At 37.2% G+C, this 17,234-nt stretch overlaps 1 protein-coding gene across 1 annotated transcript; it reads left to right on the top strand.

Annotated features, from left to right (window-relative positions):
* Positions 1–1,772: 1,772 nt before the first annotated feature.
* On the top strand, positions 1,773–6,211 carry LOC144716093 (plant/protein). The gene is made up of 7 exons (XM_078591131.1): positions 1,773–1,912; positions 2,019–2,059; positions 2,282–2,339; positions 3,417–3,510; positions 3,806–3,890; positions 4,030–4,095; positions 5,927–6,211. The coding sequence occupies exons 1-7, from the start codon at positions 1,819–1,821 to the stop codon at positions 6,017–6,019; spliced, it is 531 nt and encodes a 176-aa protein (XP_078447257.1). The 5' UTR covers positions 1,773–1,818; the 3' UTR covers positions 6,020–6,211.
* Positions 6,212–17,234: the final 11,023 nt, after the last annotated feature.

The following is a 17,234-nucleotide window of genomic DNA, read 5'->3' as shown; positions in this document are numbered from 1 at the left end:
GCACATGTGAAACTATAGAATACTCATCAATACAAGAATTCCTTGACTTCTTTTAGATTTTAGTCAAAAATAACCATAATGTGCAAAAATTATTGTACCTAGTGCATAAATATTTAGTTAATTCAAGTGATAACATGATAAATTTTAAATTAACAATACCAAAAACATCTAAAATGTATGGAAATATACATGCATTTATCATGTTATCATTATCTATGTTTTTATCCGCACCAAGACATCCCTGGTTATTAATGTTACTGTCCAAAAATGATACGTTGCTCAATGTCTTGGAATGGTTTTGTACTTTATGAAAAATCCAGACCCATTTTTGAGTAATTTGTCCTATTATGTAGACTTTGCACAAGAGTAAATACATGGGCATAAAATCCCTATTATGAATGTTAACAGTTTCAAGTTTGTTATGAAGTTAATCTTGCCTCTAATCCTTTGAATATAGCCAAGGAAGACCTAGGAGCTACTATTCATTTTAATGTATCTACCCAAGGTTGCGTCCATTTGTAGAGGCCAAGAGATGTTGAACAGTTCATCTACGCAGGAAACAATAATTGAACTGAAATGGAGGCAATTGGGCATTTACATTACATTTGAAGTCTGGCCATCGTTTAGATGTAATAAATTTTTTTGGCATATCATATTTTGAGACATAATTTGGTTTCTGTTGCTCCTTTGGAAAATTTTGGTTATGCTTGAGTATTTTGAAATGCTAAAATCTAGTCTCTTTAATAATTCAAGTCTAATTGGCATAAAATCTCTATAAAGTGAAAACAACCCCTACATACTCTGTGTAGACGTCCCTTATAAATTAATCTTGCTCACAAATGCAAGGGATGTAAACAGGAAGTCAACAAGAAATAAGCGCAAAAGACTCGGTCATATTTCTCATAACATAATTGATCTTGTAGTGTTAAGATGACATTTGAGATACCTTTGATGATAAGTACTTTAAGTACTTTGACATTTGTGTCGAATGGATAAATAGTTAACAAAAAACCCTCTGAGAAGGGAGCACTCGAGCTTAAGACTATTGACTACAACGTCAACACCAACCACACATGTCAAAGTTTTACCTCTGTCATTGTCGTCACCAACGGTGGCAGTCATGGTCAAACATCTGTGGTGACGAGGCATCATTAACGTCAAAGTCAACGTCCAACATTCAAAACTATTCAACGTAATTGTCAATGAACGATGACATTGACACTGGCGGTTGACGTGCACCGAATTCTAATTGAAACATTCTCATTTATAACGGCAACGCGAGAGCTCTCCGTTCGTCCCACATTGAACATCATCATAAACGTCAATGACGGTCATAGTCAAACATCTGTGGTGCCCAGGCATCATTAATGTCAAAGTCAAACATCTGTGGTGCCCAGGCATCATTAATGTCAAAGTCAAACATCTGTGGTGACGAGGCATCATTAACGTCAAAGTCAACGTCCAACATTCAAAACTATTCAACGTAATTGTCAATGAACGATGACATTGACACTGGCGGTTGACGTGCACCGAATTCTAATTGAAACATTCTCATTTATAACGACAACGCGAGAGCTCTCCGTTCGTCCCACATTGAACACCATCGTCAACGTCAACGACGGTCATAGTCAAACATCTGTGGTGCCCAGGCATCATTAACGTCAAAGTCAAAGTCCACCATTCAAAACTATTCAATGCAATAGTCAACGAAGGATGACGTTGACGTTGACGGTTGACGTGTACCGAATTCTAATTGAAATATTTGTCATTTATAACGGTAAGGCGAGCGCTCTCCACTTGTTCATTGTTGTATCTCAGATGGCGAGCGGGCCTTCGTCGCCGGGGGGAATGCTGTCGAGGGAGCAGCTGAATCAACTCTTCGATCGTTTTGCGTTTCTCACTTCTCAGCCCGGTGGAGATTTCTTCCTCCTTTTTTTTCGGTTTATTTGGAATTTTTGTGAAGTTTTTGAAAAAAATTCGGATTTGGTGGATAATCTGAGTTGAATCGTCCGTTACAGATGTCAAGAAGCGGATCAAAGAAGCCGTTGATGATAATCAGGTCCAGAATTCTGCCTCTGAAGTATTTGAACTTTTTTTATTCGTTTTTATCCCATTTGTTCATCGGGTACAGGGATTAGAGCTAGGTTTTCTGTTTGATCCTCAAATCTCTTCATACTGTTTTTCGGTTTTGAATTAGTGTCGCATTCTCTTTGATCGCTGTTAGCATCGAGGTTTTAAACTTACTGAGAAACGGCGATAATTATAAGTTTTCTGTGCGCAGGAAGCGGTTGCTGTGACTACTGCTATCCAGGAGGAAATACTCACAGAAATGGGAATCAGTATGACGTTTATTTTAACTGAATTTACGTTTGATCGAAACCACCTGTACACTGGGGTTTGAAATATTTAATTTTGGGATTCGCTTGTAAACCATCCGGAAGAAGAGTTGCAAATATTTCTTTGTTTACGATTCCATTGGCCTCAGACCTGCGTTTCTTTTATCAAAATCTCGTATACTTGGATCTTCATCCTAGTGATCTGTCCAGTCAAGAATTCTTAGAGGCGATTAAGTAACCGAGAGAATTCTCATTTAAATCCTCATTATCATAATTGGTATTATGAAGGATGGAATTTTCTTATTGAGTTGTGAATCTGATTTCTAGGGTTCGGTGTTGTCAGTGATGACTATGATAATGGATGATGACGATTCATTATTGTTACTGTAGTTCCACTAGCCTTCATTATCATCATCATTGTCACCCATTGGTTGATGATGGATTGTCATCGTCATTGTCATCACCATCCAGATTCCAAGAACCATCATCCATTAATTTATGGCAAATTTTCATCGCCGCACTATCCATTTCCCAAGAGCCATCATAGTCATCCTCATCCATCAATTTCCAATCTACGATAGAGCATTTCATCATCCATTCATCAACCTTATCATTCAGTTATGAAGGGCTATCATTGTCATCATCGTCATCCCGTTTCCAAGGTCCAACATTGTCATCACCATCCCATTTCCAAGGGCCATAATTGGCACTCATCTGTTGATGAGTAATTTGTTGTCATAATTGTCATTTGTCCAAGCCACACATGGACAACGATGACTGAATTTAGTGATGATGATAATGACGATGATGATGTTGGTGAATTAGTCGCTGCCCACCAACCCTTCTTAGTTCAAATGGGATCCCATTTTCCATATCTTATCTGAGTCCAGACTATTTTTAAGTAAAATACTTTTCAAAAGGAGAATATTCTTTCGAAGTCATGAGCTCGCACCCAGCTTAACCTTTGTTAAACTTATAATTATGATTTCTGTTCTCATAATTTTCCCCTTGTTAATTTTTTGATACTATCGCTTGCATTGCTTGACCAGAGTCTGAGACTTGTTTTCTTCAAAATTTCAGATCCCAGGTTTGGTATTTCATGCTTAGGAAAAGTAAATGGAACCTTCGAGAACGACAAAGATCTGATGATTCAGTTCTACCGTTTCATCGCTATGTATGGACTTCTACCTCTTGATAAGATTTATCTTCTTTACCAACTGTTTGTTAATTAATAACAAGACATGTTTTCTTAAAAAAATGGAATGGTTCATAATTGTACTAAAAAAATTAAAATATAAATAGAGTAATAGAATGAAAAAATTAAAAATTAAAAAATATAAAAAAATAAAAAGACAAACAAAAGAAAATAATTGAAAGTAAATGACCTGACCGGTGAAGAAAGAAATACATTATTAATACTTTTTCTTCAGGGAGATTCCTTCATTCCCTTATATTTTGGTTTCTCCCAGGGAAGAGATGGCGTGTGATGAAGCAGAGCTTGAGCCTGAAGAGTTTTCTCGGAGGATTCTCTCTCACCAGAAATTGCAAGAGCAGGTAATTTATGTGATTATATATTTCCCTATTATTTAAAATATATTAATTTTTGGAATTGTCTTCTGTGTATGCAAAGGTATGTAGTTCTTTCTTGACTCTGAATTTTTTTCCTGACTTGGAAATTGTTTCAATTTGGCAGCAACTGGCGATGCTCAAGGATATGCGCAGATTCCCTCCACACAACCAGTCCATTATACTTCAAGAGGTGTGTGTGTCCTCTGTGCCTTTCAGTGCTCTTTCTCTCTCTTTCTCCCCTCTCTCTCTCTCTATTCCCATCTAGTTTCTATCTCTCTTTCTCTCTCTCTCTCTCTCTCTCTCGCTTTCATACACACATCCTCTCTTTTTACTCTTATCCTTGCTCCCTCTCTTTCGTCATCATCATCATCATCTCTTCCCACACATCCCTTCTTTCCATCCTGCTCTGTTCTCTCTTATTCTTTAATCTTTAATTTTCCATTCTCCTCTCTCTCTCTCTTCATATTTCTCTCTGGCCCTTTATTTCTCTCGCTCCCTTTCTCTCCATTTCTCTTTCTCTTTCCATCTCTCTCTTTCTCCCTGTATCTCTTCAGTTCTCTCTTTTTTTCTCCCTCTCTTTTTCTTATTTTCTATCCTCCTCCTGTCTCCCTCTCTTTCTCTTCTTTACTATCTCTCTCTCTCTTCATTTATGTCTCTCTCCCTCTCTATCTCTTCATTTCTCTTTTGATCCCTTCTTCGGTCTTCCTCTCTCTCTTCATTTCTCTCTCTTTCTCCCTCTCACTATCCATGTCTCTCTCTTTCTCTCCCCTCCCTATTCATTTCTCTCTCTTTCTCTCTCCCTCACTCTTGTCATTTCTCTTTTTTTTCTCTCGCTATCCATTTCTCTCGTTTTACATCTCTCTCTCCCACTTCATTTCTCTCTTCCTCTTTCCCTCCTCATTCCTCTCTCCCGCACTCTCTTCATTTCTCTCTTTTTCCATCTCTCTCTCCATCTCCATTTTTCTCTCCCTCCCTCTCTCCTCATTCCTCTCTCCCTCACTCTCTTCATTTCTCTCTTTTTCCATCTCTCTCCCTCTTCATTTCTCTCTCCCTCTCTCTCTCTCCTCATTCCTCTCTCCCTCACTCTCTTCATTTCTCTCTTTTTCCATCTCTCTCTCCCTATTCATTTCTCTCTCTTCATGTCTCTCTCCCCCCCTCTCTCCATTTCTCTCTCCCTCTTTTTTTGTCATTTCTCTCTCCCTTTTTTCTCTTCACTTCTATCTCTCTCCCCTCTCTTCATTTCTCTCTCTCTCTCTTACTCTTTTCGTTTCTCTCTTTCTCTTTCTCGTTATCCATTTCTCTCTTTCTCTCTCTCCCCCTCTTCATTTCTTTCTCCCTCTTTATCTCTTCATTTCTCTCTTTCTCTGTCTGTATGTCTCTTCATTTCTCTCTTTCTCTCTTCCTCTGTCTGTTTCTTTTAATTTTCTGTCTCTCTGTCTCTGTCTGTCTGTCTGTTCATTTCTCTCTTTCTCTCTTCCTCTGTCTGTCTCTTCATTTCTCTCTTTCTCTCTTCCTCTGTCTGTCTCTTCATTTCTCTCTTTCTCTCTTTCTCTCTTCATCTGTCTGTCTCTTTTAATTTTCTGTCTCTCTGTCTCTGTCTGTCTCTTCATTCTCTCTTTCTCTGTCTCTGTCTGTCTGTCTGTTCATTTCTCTCTTTCTCTCTTCCTCTGTCTGTCTCTTCATTTCTCTCTTTCTCTCTTCCTCTGTCTGTCTCTTCATTTCTCTCTTTCTCTCTTCCTCTGTCTGCCTCTTCATTTCTCTTTTTCCCTCTCTCTTTATTTCTCTCTGACCCTTCATTCTCTCTTCCTCTCTCTGTCTCTTCATTTCTCTCTTTCTCTCTCTCTCTCTATCTCCCTCTGTCTCTTCATTTCTCTCTTTCTCTCTCTCTATCTCCCTCTGTCTCTTCATTTCTCTCTTTCTCTCTCTCTATCTCCCTCTGTCTCTTCATTTCTCTCTTTCTCCATTTTATTGGTCTCTGCTGGCTGTTTCTTTCTCTCACTAACCCTGCCATACCCTGCCAGCTACGCCGAGAAATGGAGGGCTCCAAATTCGAAGGCGCCGCCGTCCTCTCACATGAACAAATTGAACAGGCCGTGCGGTCACAATCCACCTGATCCGTCTCAAGAGATCCCCAACTGATCCACAGTGTCTTGATATTTTTCAGATAAACCCCCCTCTGGAGTAAGAAGAGCTTCTATCCCCTCATTTATTTTTGTATTGTTTCTTTATTGCACTTTGATATAGATGCTGCCATTGTCTGCCCTGTAAATTCAAATCTTATTATCTTGCAAAATATTTCTTGAAAATTTTTGCTCTTTCAATAACATGTCTTGGCTGTTGTGTAATTCAGTCCACTTAATTACAACAAGGTTCCCTTTGGCTTATTTGGAGATCTTCAAAGTATAACATGAGTTTAAGTGACTGTCAAAAGGGTATTGTTGGAAAGGTGATGTTCACTGATTCTCTCTCAAATGAAGTGTATTTTAACCTTTTTTATTGGCCAGAAACATAGTGACGTGTACGACTGACACGAGTGTCGTGCTCGTAAACTTATCCAGCCGTGCCTTTGATACGACCTCGGTAGATTTTGAGTGTTCGAAATACTTGCAGGCCTGGACAGAGCGTAAATATCTCAATTTACACACAGACCCCACTTGTTTGCTTGGATATTTTAGCTTTCAAATCGAGATTATAAGATAGTAGTGTCAATATAACTTTCTGATAGTATAGTTGATTCCCATGTTTTCGCATGATTTTTGTTTAATCAAAATTATGTTCATTGAGCATCCCTCAAATGAAGTAACTTTTATGTTTGAGGTGTTTTTCTCTTCATCTAGATGATAAAATAACATGGTCAATGGAGCTTTTCATATAGTAGGGTTGGTTCCCACATTTATTAAGAAAAACAGTGATGTTCGTCAGTCATCCCTCAGATATATCATTCTTTAGTTTATCTATAGGCCTGTTTCGTCTGTCTGTATTATATAATAAGATTGTCAGTGGAAGTGTTTTATATTATACTCGAGTCCTGCGTTTTCTTATGCTTATATGCAAAACCAACTTGCATGCGAGGACAAAATATATATTAAATCTTAATTTATAATGAGTCTTGAAAAAACCGGAGAACTAGTGAACTTAACCACAAAATAAAATAATAAGTGTACCTATTGTTTTTAGGAACATAGACTAGAAACATACTCTAAAATAAGGGAACTGTTCTTTATAATTTTTTTCATTGAAGTAAAAGTAAATATGAATTATTTATCTTGAAGTTGGCCCCATGGTTTCTAGAGAAAAAAAATATGATCATTTGTCATCCCTCAAACTTATTATTTTCTGTTTACCTGCCTATGTCTCTCCTGTGCATAATATAAAAAGATGAAAGTCAAAGGAGCCTACTTTCATGCAAAGATTACATATACTTTTAACATTCATGTTTGATAATTCCTCAAAAAAAAAATTAGAGAACTACTGAAATTAACCACAGGTTAAAATACAAAACGTTCTTATAATTTTTAGGAACTTAGACTAGAAACACATTATAAAATTAGGAAACGGCTCTTTTAATACTTTTTTCAGTGAAGTAAATAGGGAAGTTACACTCGCTCCACGTATACAAACTCTAAACTTGTATAGATAAGTCTCTTATATATATATATCGAGGGCACGACTGGATTGGTTGTACCCGGCAAGAGGATACAAATTAGGAAAGTTATTGAAAATTACTTTTTCATTAAAGAAACTGGGAAAATTACATGCTGAAAAATACTTTTTTATTAAAGAAAGTAAGAAAGTTGCATGATGAAAAATACTTTTTCATTAAATTAAGTATGAAAGTTACAGTGGGCTCGCTCCACGCCTATAAACTTTCTCAAACACAACTTTTACATGTATAAAAAATTATCCAAGGCGGGTGTGTTTTTTTCGAATAAAAAATGTGACGTCACTGGATTGCCACGTGTACAGGAGGCAGGAAAAAACTACTCTTTTAGATAAGAATGCCACCCAATCGATCCAATCCCTCGTAACCAGATCACGCCACGTGGCAATGACGTCATCACGGCCCGTCTCGTCCGTCGGATCTGGAAATCGGACGGTGGACGATCGAGATCGGCGGTTAAACTAACAAAACGGGAGACTCATCTTTGACGAGGAAAAAACAAAAAAAGGAAGAACAGAGGGACTTATCTGAAAATTACCATTCCTTAAAATCCCTAGTTTTTATCTTTGTTCAGATCTTCTCTTATTCTTGTCCGAAATCGCAGAGAAATTTGGCTGTGGAATTCGATCGATCTTTTCGGAAGATCGTTGGAAATCGTCGGAAGAAGGTGATCTTTGATCGAATTGAGGATTAGGGTTTCTTGTTGATCTGGAAATGGGGCGGCAGGAGGATCTGTCCAATGTTCTGGACGAGTTCTGTGCCCTTGTTTTCAGTTTTCTGGGGGTATCTTCCAGTTCGGAGACGCGTAGAATGGTGTCAGGTGGGCGTGATTGTGGCAGGCTTCGGGCGTCGCCGGCGGGGCTTGTTTCTCTGCTGTTGGGAATGTCCACCGCTTTGATGTTGTCTGGTTCGGTGACGTTTATGATTGGATTTGTGCTCATGCCTTGGGTCATTGGGTTGGTGATGGTTCTTCACTTCGTCGGGATGATCTCGAATTTATCCGTTCTTTGGCGGTCGATCTTATGCCCTAGCCCGCCTTCTCCGATTCGCCATCGTAAGACACCCTTTCTTAATTCCCAGTGATATTTGTCTTATCTAAATTTGTTCCTGTTTGCTGGTCTTGTTTCTTGGTTTCTGATATAATTGGTCTACGTGTTTTGCAACTCATAAAATCTAAAAAAAACAGATCGGAAATAATTCCTGTGCCCAAAGTTTGCCTTCGTGGATTCGTCATCGAAAGATATCCTTTCCTAATAATCTGTTCCTTTTTTCTAACATTCTTGATTTCTGATATAATTGATCTTATTGATCATTTACGTCTGCGTTTTTTGCAACTTGTAAGAATTCAAAAAAAAGGGAAATAATCCCTGTGCCGATCCCTGCCTTCGGGGATCTGCCATCGTAAGATAGCTATGACAAACATCCAATGATATTTGTTGCGTCTAAAAATTTGTTCCAGTTTGTTAATCTAGTTTCCTGATTTCCAATATGAACAATCTCATTGATAATTTATATCTGCATTTTTCAACTTTAAGAATCTCAACAAAACTTGGAAACAATCCCTGTGCCCAAGCCTGCCTTCCCGGATTTGTATTCTTTGTTACGTCTAAAAATCTGTTCATATTTGGTAATCTAGTTTCGTGATTTCTGATATGAGCGATCTAATTCATCATTTACTTCTGCGATTTCCAACTCTTAAATTTTCAGAAAATTGCTGACTCGAACCAAAGAACATAAATCATTTACATCTTGTGTTCTGCAATTCTTAAAAGCTCAGAATTTTTTGAAACAATCCCGATCATCCGATTCCAATTTTCTTGGTTGATTTTTTTTTTTGAATTTCTTTCGTGATTGACATTTCATGTCCTCTTGGGTTACTTAGAACCAACGAAGGACAAATTCTTGGACAGGCAAGGAAACTTATGCGGCTCTAGAAATCACTCTACATGCAACTCCTGAGTCCCTTCGACCATAAGTGAGAATGATTATAAGTACATGTCAAATAAATGAAAAATAAGTTGTTTTCCAATTCTGAGCTGCATAATTCTGCAAAGATGAATGCTAAAAGAACTGTATATAGTTTGACACTTTTGTTTATATATTATCTTTCTTATACTTTCGCATGTTCATGTTGTTTTACACTTCAATTCATGGCGGATCTCTCTTGCAGGCCATCTATCATCCAAAGTTACGGTTTTCTAGCACATGAATGAGACGCTGGTCATGGCGGAGTTCGCAGGTCCTTTATTTTTTATCCACTGGGATCGCCATGCTGATATCATCAATACCATGATTATGACCATGATCATGATCATCATCCTATCGCATGAATTGGGCAGATATTAACACCCCTGTACATCTTTTTTTTTCTTTGAGATGCTCAAATTTCCCCAGAGGTCAGTTCTCGTGTTCCTTTTTGGAATTCGATGGAGATCCCTGGTGGAATAGTTGATAAACTCACATGATATTAATATAAATTTACAGCGCTCTTTCTGTGTACAAAATTTCTCCAGAACTTTCGTTCCTTTCGGAATCCAATGGAGATCCCATGTGGAATTGTTGTTGGATAGGGAATTTTCATCATTTATTGTAATTTATTATCATGATCATCATCCTATCTCATGAATTGTGCAGATATTTACACGATTGTTGGAATATTTTTGGGATGCCGATAATATTCTCTTTAGAATATTTACCTGTAATTGTTTTTTTTTAGAAGAAGAATTCATGAGTATGGGTCGGAGTTGTGTGTTCCCATGCGGAAAAGATGGAGAAAATTTTAGTTTAATGCCGGGGCCCTCGTCTCTCTAATCCTATTTTTGTTTTATACCAATCTGAATTTGGTATATTTATGTTCTTATTTCCACTTCTTCCCCATCACCTTGACGGGCATCCTTATTTTCCATGTCAGTATCCTCCAAATTCTCTCTCTCTCTCTCTCTCTATCTAAAATTCTACTTTTGTTTTTTACCAATCTGAATTTGGTATATTTATGTTTTTCTTTCCACCTCTTCCCCATCACTTTGTTGGCCGTCCTTTATTTTCCATGTCAGTATCCTCGAAATTCCATCTCTATCTCTCTCCTCTCCCTCTAATTCTATTTTTGTTCTATTTTTGTTCTGAATTTGGTATCTGTATGTTTTTCTTTCCATTTCTTTCCCATCACCTTGTCGGGCACTCTTTATTTTCCATGTCAGTATCCTCCAAGTTCCATCTCTCTCTCTCTCTCTCTCTCTCTCTCTCTCTCTAATTCTATATTTGTTCTATACCAATCTGAATTTGGTTTCTGTATGTTTTTTTCCAATTCTTCCCCATCACTTTGTTGGGCATCCTTTATTTTCCATGTAAGTATCCTCCAAGTTCCATCTCTCTCTCTCCCCTCTCTCTCTAATTATATTTTTGTTCCATACCAAAATGAATTTGGTATGTGTATGTTTTATTTCCGCTTCTTCCCCATCACTTTGTAGGGCATCCTTTATTTTCCATGTCAGTATCCTCCAAACTCTCTTTCTCTCTCTCTCTCTCTTTATATATAAATATATAGAGAGAAACAGAGACATATATAGATAGAGACAGAGAGACGTGGGTGCCCGTCCACTCGTCAAAATTTGGGTGACTTTTTTCTTTGTTGAGTGAAGGAATAGGATTCTGAGGAGTGGCCAGTTATTGCCCCACCTCTATCTCTATTGTTGTCCACACGCAAACTCCATTGACTAGATGTAGATTTATTAATGTTTAAATAATTATATGCATGGAGAAATGGACAAAAATAGTATCTGGATATCTAGATAGATAGATAGATAGATCCGTCTGGCTCGCAGAGTGGATACCGCAATAAGGGAACTCCATAGTGAAGCATGAAGCTGTGAGAGCAGTTCAGAGTGGGTGAACATGAAAGCAAGTTTGTGAAAATGACCCCACTGGGCAGAAAAAAAATGGGGGAAAAGATATATCACATGATGTGATTATACCACTTCATATGTAAAAGTTATGGGCATTGGGGAAAATATATAAAAAGAGGTAGGTGATAGATGGTAGATAGATAAATTCATTCATCAAACTCCATTACATTAAAATCTCAATTGGCCACCACCCTGAAAAACTTTTCAAAGGTCAAATATCAGTTTCTACTTCTCAGAAATTGCTTTTGAAATTTCTCGGAAACCTATTTTTGATTTAAAATTTCATTCGAAGATAAGAATTTTAAAATTATTTTTAAGCACTGAATCCAAAATCTATAACCATGCCATTGTTATCTTCTTAGTTAATGTTTCTTGGTGTCAATTTTCAGAGTGTAGCCTTAAAGCAATACATGTCAATGGGGTCAAAGTAATTTGGAAGAACAATTAATGCATTTTAATTTTTTTTTCAATCAATGGATAATCTTCCAATTTCTTCGGTCTATTCATATTCAAAAAACATATGATGTGCTGCTGAAATGATGGATCATGATCATGACTACTATTTCCAAAACGGCATATGCAATTTATAGATATAAATGTTTTATTATAATTGATTAAGAAACCTAAACACTAGATTTTTTTGATCCTATCAAATACATTCTTTCAATATATGCCACTAACCTAATAGGAGGATGCATTAGGCTTCAAATTTTATTTTTCTCATTTTAATGATATATTTTAAACTTAGTATAAAGTATTAAGGTACATAGGTTCTTGAAAATACGCAAAAATTAGGTAACATCCAAGTCACCATGTAATTTTCTTTGAACTTGGTACAGTAGAATATTAAATAAGTGATACATATACCTCCTATTTTTTTTGCTAGTCCCTAGAGTTTCCAGAAGACAATGCTTCATTCCCTGTTTGTTACTGAAAAACCATATCCAACATTATTGCAACACATCTTTTCAACACTTCACTTACCCACTTATTACACAATTCTCCTTTATTTCCTTGAGTTATCCTTTTCCAAATATCTGTGCCACATAAGCTTATACAGTTGATGAAATGCTATGGGTTCAGCTGGAGAACTTATCTAAAATGCCTTAGATTTGATTTAAATTTTTTCCCCATATTTAAGAATCCGACTTCAAGTTAGCTATCTGTTATCATGTCTCCTCCATAAGTGGGAATTCAGCTTAATATGATATTGAATTATTCTCTCTTTCATAAAGTCATAATTGATTATTGATGTATTGACCATAAAATAATTGATTCAGCCTTGTGTGCCTGTGGTGTTTATCATAAATCAGAATATACCTTATCCCTATTGAACATATAGTTCACCTCATAGTGAAGATTAATTATTGGGCTCAAGATTTTAAGCTCAAGATTTATTCCTGGAATTGTACGTTTTGATTAAAATATGAAAGATTTTCATTTTTTGGCGACATTTGTTTTGAGTTTGAACTGATGAAGTGTTTAGGACATCGAGATAAACATGAAAAAGAATGGTGCAATATAAGTAAATGACTTTTCTCTATAATATAACCAGCCTATACGAAGTGAATAAAATATTCACACATGCCTTTTTCTCTAGAGATCCAAAGAAGCGGTCTCCCATGGACACTATAAATAGTATATAGTTGCTACACAAACCTCAAGAAGGAATAAGTTATAAAATTCAAATCAACTACCAACTGTTTTTAAGATATTTAAAAATTAATTCTAAAACAACCTAGGAATTGGGATAAGAGAGAATTTTTCAATATAATCTTTTTATATATAATTGAGGTACTCCTTGATCCTGCATGGGGAATGGTCCAAGACTGATGCCTCAAACTCTTGTTATCTAGTGTCTTGGCCAACAAAGCCTATGCTCACTTGTCACACGGTCAAATCTCGAGCTAGGTCTCTTACTTGAATCTGGCGTGTGCCAGCCTCAGTGCTCGGAGCCAAACACTGAGCAGCCTTGATCTCTTGCAGCGGAAGTCTTTGAAAATGCTTAAGATCACATAGAAAGGGTTAGAGGAGATGGTGGGGACGCAGACCCGCCGGGGAATAGGATCATTGCATTAATATCGTAAAAGATTACATCATCATTGGGGACAATTACATGGGGAAGACGAGGGGTGATACAATGAACGAGACGAGGCACCTTGTGCAAGGGTAGTGTCGCCACACCGCCTCGAGGCCGTAGCTCCGCGCGCGGCGCCCGCTCTGCCACTACACAAGTGCCCTGGGCCGGGTGCCGCGCGCCCGCGGGCATGGCGATCACACATGTCACCAGCACCCGCGTCGACACCTTCGTGCGCAGTCTGCGCGACGCGCTGCATTAGACGCCCCAAGATGAGCGCTGTGCGCCCACCACTACCCGGGGGAGCACTTCGCGCCCTCTATGCCGCCTCGGCGCTCTCAGTGCGCCACATGCCTTAGTCTCCTGGCGGGATGTCTCCCTACCCCCCGCCCCACACACACAATGCGCGCGCTGCCCGCGCGGCCATTGCGTGGCACCACGCACAACTCCGTGCGCTGCACTCGCGACACGCCGCTCGGCTTGCACATCCCGCACCCGCGCGCAACGCTTCCTGCTCCTGTGTAGCGGTGGCGCCCGCGTGTGGCGCTTGGCACTGGCGCGCTCACGCCTTGTCGGCCCGCGCGCCCAGCACATGCAGACTTCACCTGATCCGTCCCGCCTTGGGCGTGGACAGGAACGTGCACCGTCTGTAGTGTATCACCACATACAGGGGCAATGGTCTGAAAGATCAGGTTTGGGCATCGCTACCCATAATGACTCAGTCCTTTAATGTCGTGAGTCTACAACGCGGACATGCCCTCCCAATAAGCACACAAGCCTTTGGGCAGGGAATGCCACCTAGTTAGGGGCCTAACATCACTATAGACGGGTGATACACCAAAACATAAATAAAATAATTAATGATTACCCTCATAGGTTCACCTCTTGATGTTGACCACCAAGGATTTTTTGATATTATTCTTCTTATCCAAAAATAGGCACATATGATTTCTAGAATATGCCCTATTGAATATCAACTCTTCAAATAAATTTCTATTATCCATTCAATTCAATCTCACAAATCTCATGATACACAACTCTTCAAACTTTAATTTAATATTATTTTATATCTTAATCACATATCCGTTTATTTACCCTCAAGATAATATAAATAAATATATAAACAAAAGTACATTCATTCAAAAATATAAACTCAATTATAATCATACTTTGCGTCCAATATCAAATGAATAAAGTCAACCACTCAATTTTCCCAATTCAATCTTAAGGACGAGCGTAAATTTAATTATTAATCAATATTCCCAATGAAATATACAAACTATCCCAGTGATATATAGTTTTATATTCAAATTAAAATGAATCAAAACCATAAAAGTAATCCTTTATTTGTATTTCTAAAATCCTTCAGTATCAGGATACACTACTTCTAATACTTCTCCCTTTTATGCACACAATTTCCAATCCCAAACCACACTATCCCAGTGATGTTGTGCGAAGAACAATAGTTTGGATCATACTGTCCAATTCTTTCACAATATAACAGTGGGAAAAAGAGAAGAATGAGGTACACTGTATATTCAATTACTATGTCCCATCAGAATCATATAGTGTGGATTTTTTCATGATCTTAATGAGACATAGCCGTGACGATTGAGAGATGAGGGATGAGCAACATCCCTGCACCAAGAAGTCCTGTCTTATTATGCCTAATAATTAGGGCTTATTGAGACTCTCCACGTTTATGCTTCTCCAACCTGTTTTTCCAATTTTCTGCCTACTATCACGACCTTTATCTTGTTCCTCAAAATACCTTTTAGTTTTTTAAAAATATATTTTTAGCTATTTCATAAATATGCTTGAATTCATTTCACACTTAATCTATTTTATTTAATCCTCTGAAGGAAATATCAAATATAAAACCATATATTTATGTATGATTGACATAGGTATAGATATACTACATGATACCATGAATTCTTTCAATCAATATAATGCATAAAGTAATGATGGACTTGTCAATGCATGACAGGTATAAATGTTAACTATAATTAATTAAAACATTTATCTATTGCCATTATTTCCTATTCTTGTTCTTTATACCTTGATTTATTCTCACATTATTTTACCAGCATGCCAATATTTCAATAAATATAATTGCATAGATGCTATATATTAAAGTCAAATTATATATTTTATATCAAGAGATTAAAAAACATCTAGAATGTAATATATATTAAACATATCTTTGTGAGTGTTACTACCATTGTTCTTGATGGAAATATGTGCATCCAGAAAACCAATCACACATTCCATATCTAGTATGTTAATTAATACAATATATTCATTATATTACACTTGTGTTTCCTAAAACGAAGTCCATGAATGCGTGATGAGATCATAATACAGATATCATTATTCTTTAATCATGTGTTCATTTATTCCTATTCAAAAGATACTTGAGAAGGAAATCAAAATATATGGATAGAATAGCAATATCTAGCTTCACTGGTATGATGAGTATGGCTGATCCCATAGCCATTACTATAGAGACACAAAAGTCAATATGGGATAATCTGCATTTGGTATAAGAGGAGATAGCTTGAGGGAAACCATAAGATGAATTCTTTGGCCAACATAGTGCAGTACCAAAGAACAGTTCTCTATTGCTTCCCAAAGGCATCAGTACTAATTTGGATGATCTATTAGACTTTGAAAGTTGCCCATAACCTAAGTCATCCTAGGACTGTGAATCGGATGAGGGAAAATACTTACATGGAAAACGATGATAGAGAGGTTCTATGGGTAAATTGGTACACTTAATTGTCTCTTCTAGAGCACAAGGTGTAGCTTTGCAACCTATAGTATGGAAAGTCAACTTATAGAGTGTGTTCAATTCATCCATCAATAGTTAATCTATATGATGATACAGATAATTTATTTGGAATCCCAAAAAATCTCATTAGACCACTGAAGTTGTTAAGGAGCTGATTAATGGGCCTGTAGGGTCACAAAATTTAGGGGCTTTATGAAAAATTACATTAAATATAAATGGGGGAAGCCTCTGAACAAAATTATCCTATGGCTTGGATTATTCAGGTGCCCACCATTCTTCTCCCTTCTTCCCTTGGTTCCTCTTCATTCCTGATGGGATCAGAGTGAAGTAATGATGACAATTGACTCCTAATGGGTATCGCCAAGATGGAGGAGGTTCAATGTGCTGAGGATCGTGTGGATACATCTTGAAAATAGACACGTGAACATCTCAACACGTCTAATTCAAGAAACTTAGAAATCATGGAAACAATCTGAAGAAAGGTGATTGAATAATTAGTTTTATGATTTTGTTATGATTCCACTCACAATCTTCCATTCCATGAATCATGTAAGTTTCTTCTTAGTCATGATACTAGTTGCATAATGTTCTTCCTTCATTTCTATCCCTGAACATAAAACACCATAAACTCCGGAAAAAAATTGGGAGTAATTTTTTCTTCATAGGTAAATTGAAAATAATTTTGGGTTTCTTTATGGACCAATTTTCAGGTGTAAGTTCCTGGAAACCCTATTTCTTTAACAAGACAACAAGTCTTATTAAAAAAAAATGAATATGAATGATTTAGAATGATTTTAGATTCAAAAGATAAATAAAAATTTTAAACTAAAATAATCAGTATTAATGTGCCCAATTAAGTATAACTCCTAAGTAGAACACCTTTGAATCAGTTAGA

The sequence above is a fragment of the Wolffia australiana genome, chromosome 20 (assembly GCF_029677425.1).
Source record: "Wolffia australiana isolate 7733 chromosome 20, ASM2967742v1".
In the NCBI taxonomy this organism is placed as follows: Eukaryota; Viridiplantae; Streptophyta; class Magnoliopsida; order Alismatales; family Araceae; genus Wolffia; species Wolffia australiana.
This window is presented reverse-complemented; position numbering and strand designations above follow the sequence as displayed.

What these genes read in the sequence shown, in the direction of transcription:
- LOC144716093 (XM_078591131.1), top strand. Translation starts at nt 1,819, where the DNA reads ATGGCGAGCGGGCCTTCGTCGCCGGGGGGAATGCTGTCGAGGGAGCAG. An exon ending in GTTTCTCACTTCTCAGCCCG is followed by an intron (nt 1,913 to 2,018) that starts GTGGAGATTTCT and finishes CGTCCGTTACAG; the next exon opens with ATGTCAAGAAGCGGATCAAA. An exon ending in TTCTACCGTTTCATCGCTAT is followed by an intron (nt 3,511 to 3,805) that starts GTATGGACTTCT and finishes GGTTTCTCCCAG; the next exon opens with GGAAGAGATGGCGTGTGATG.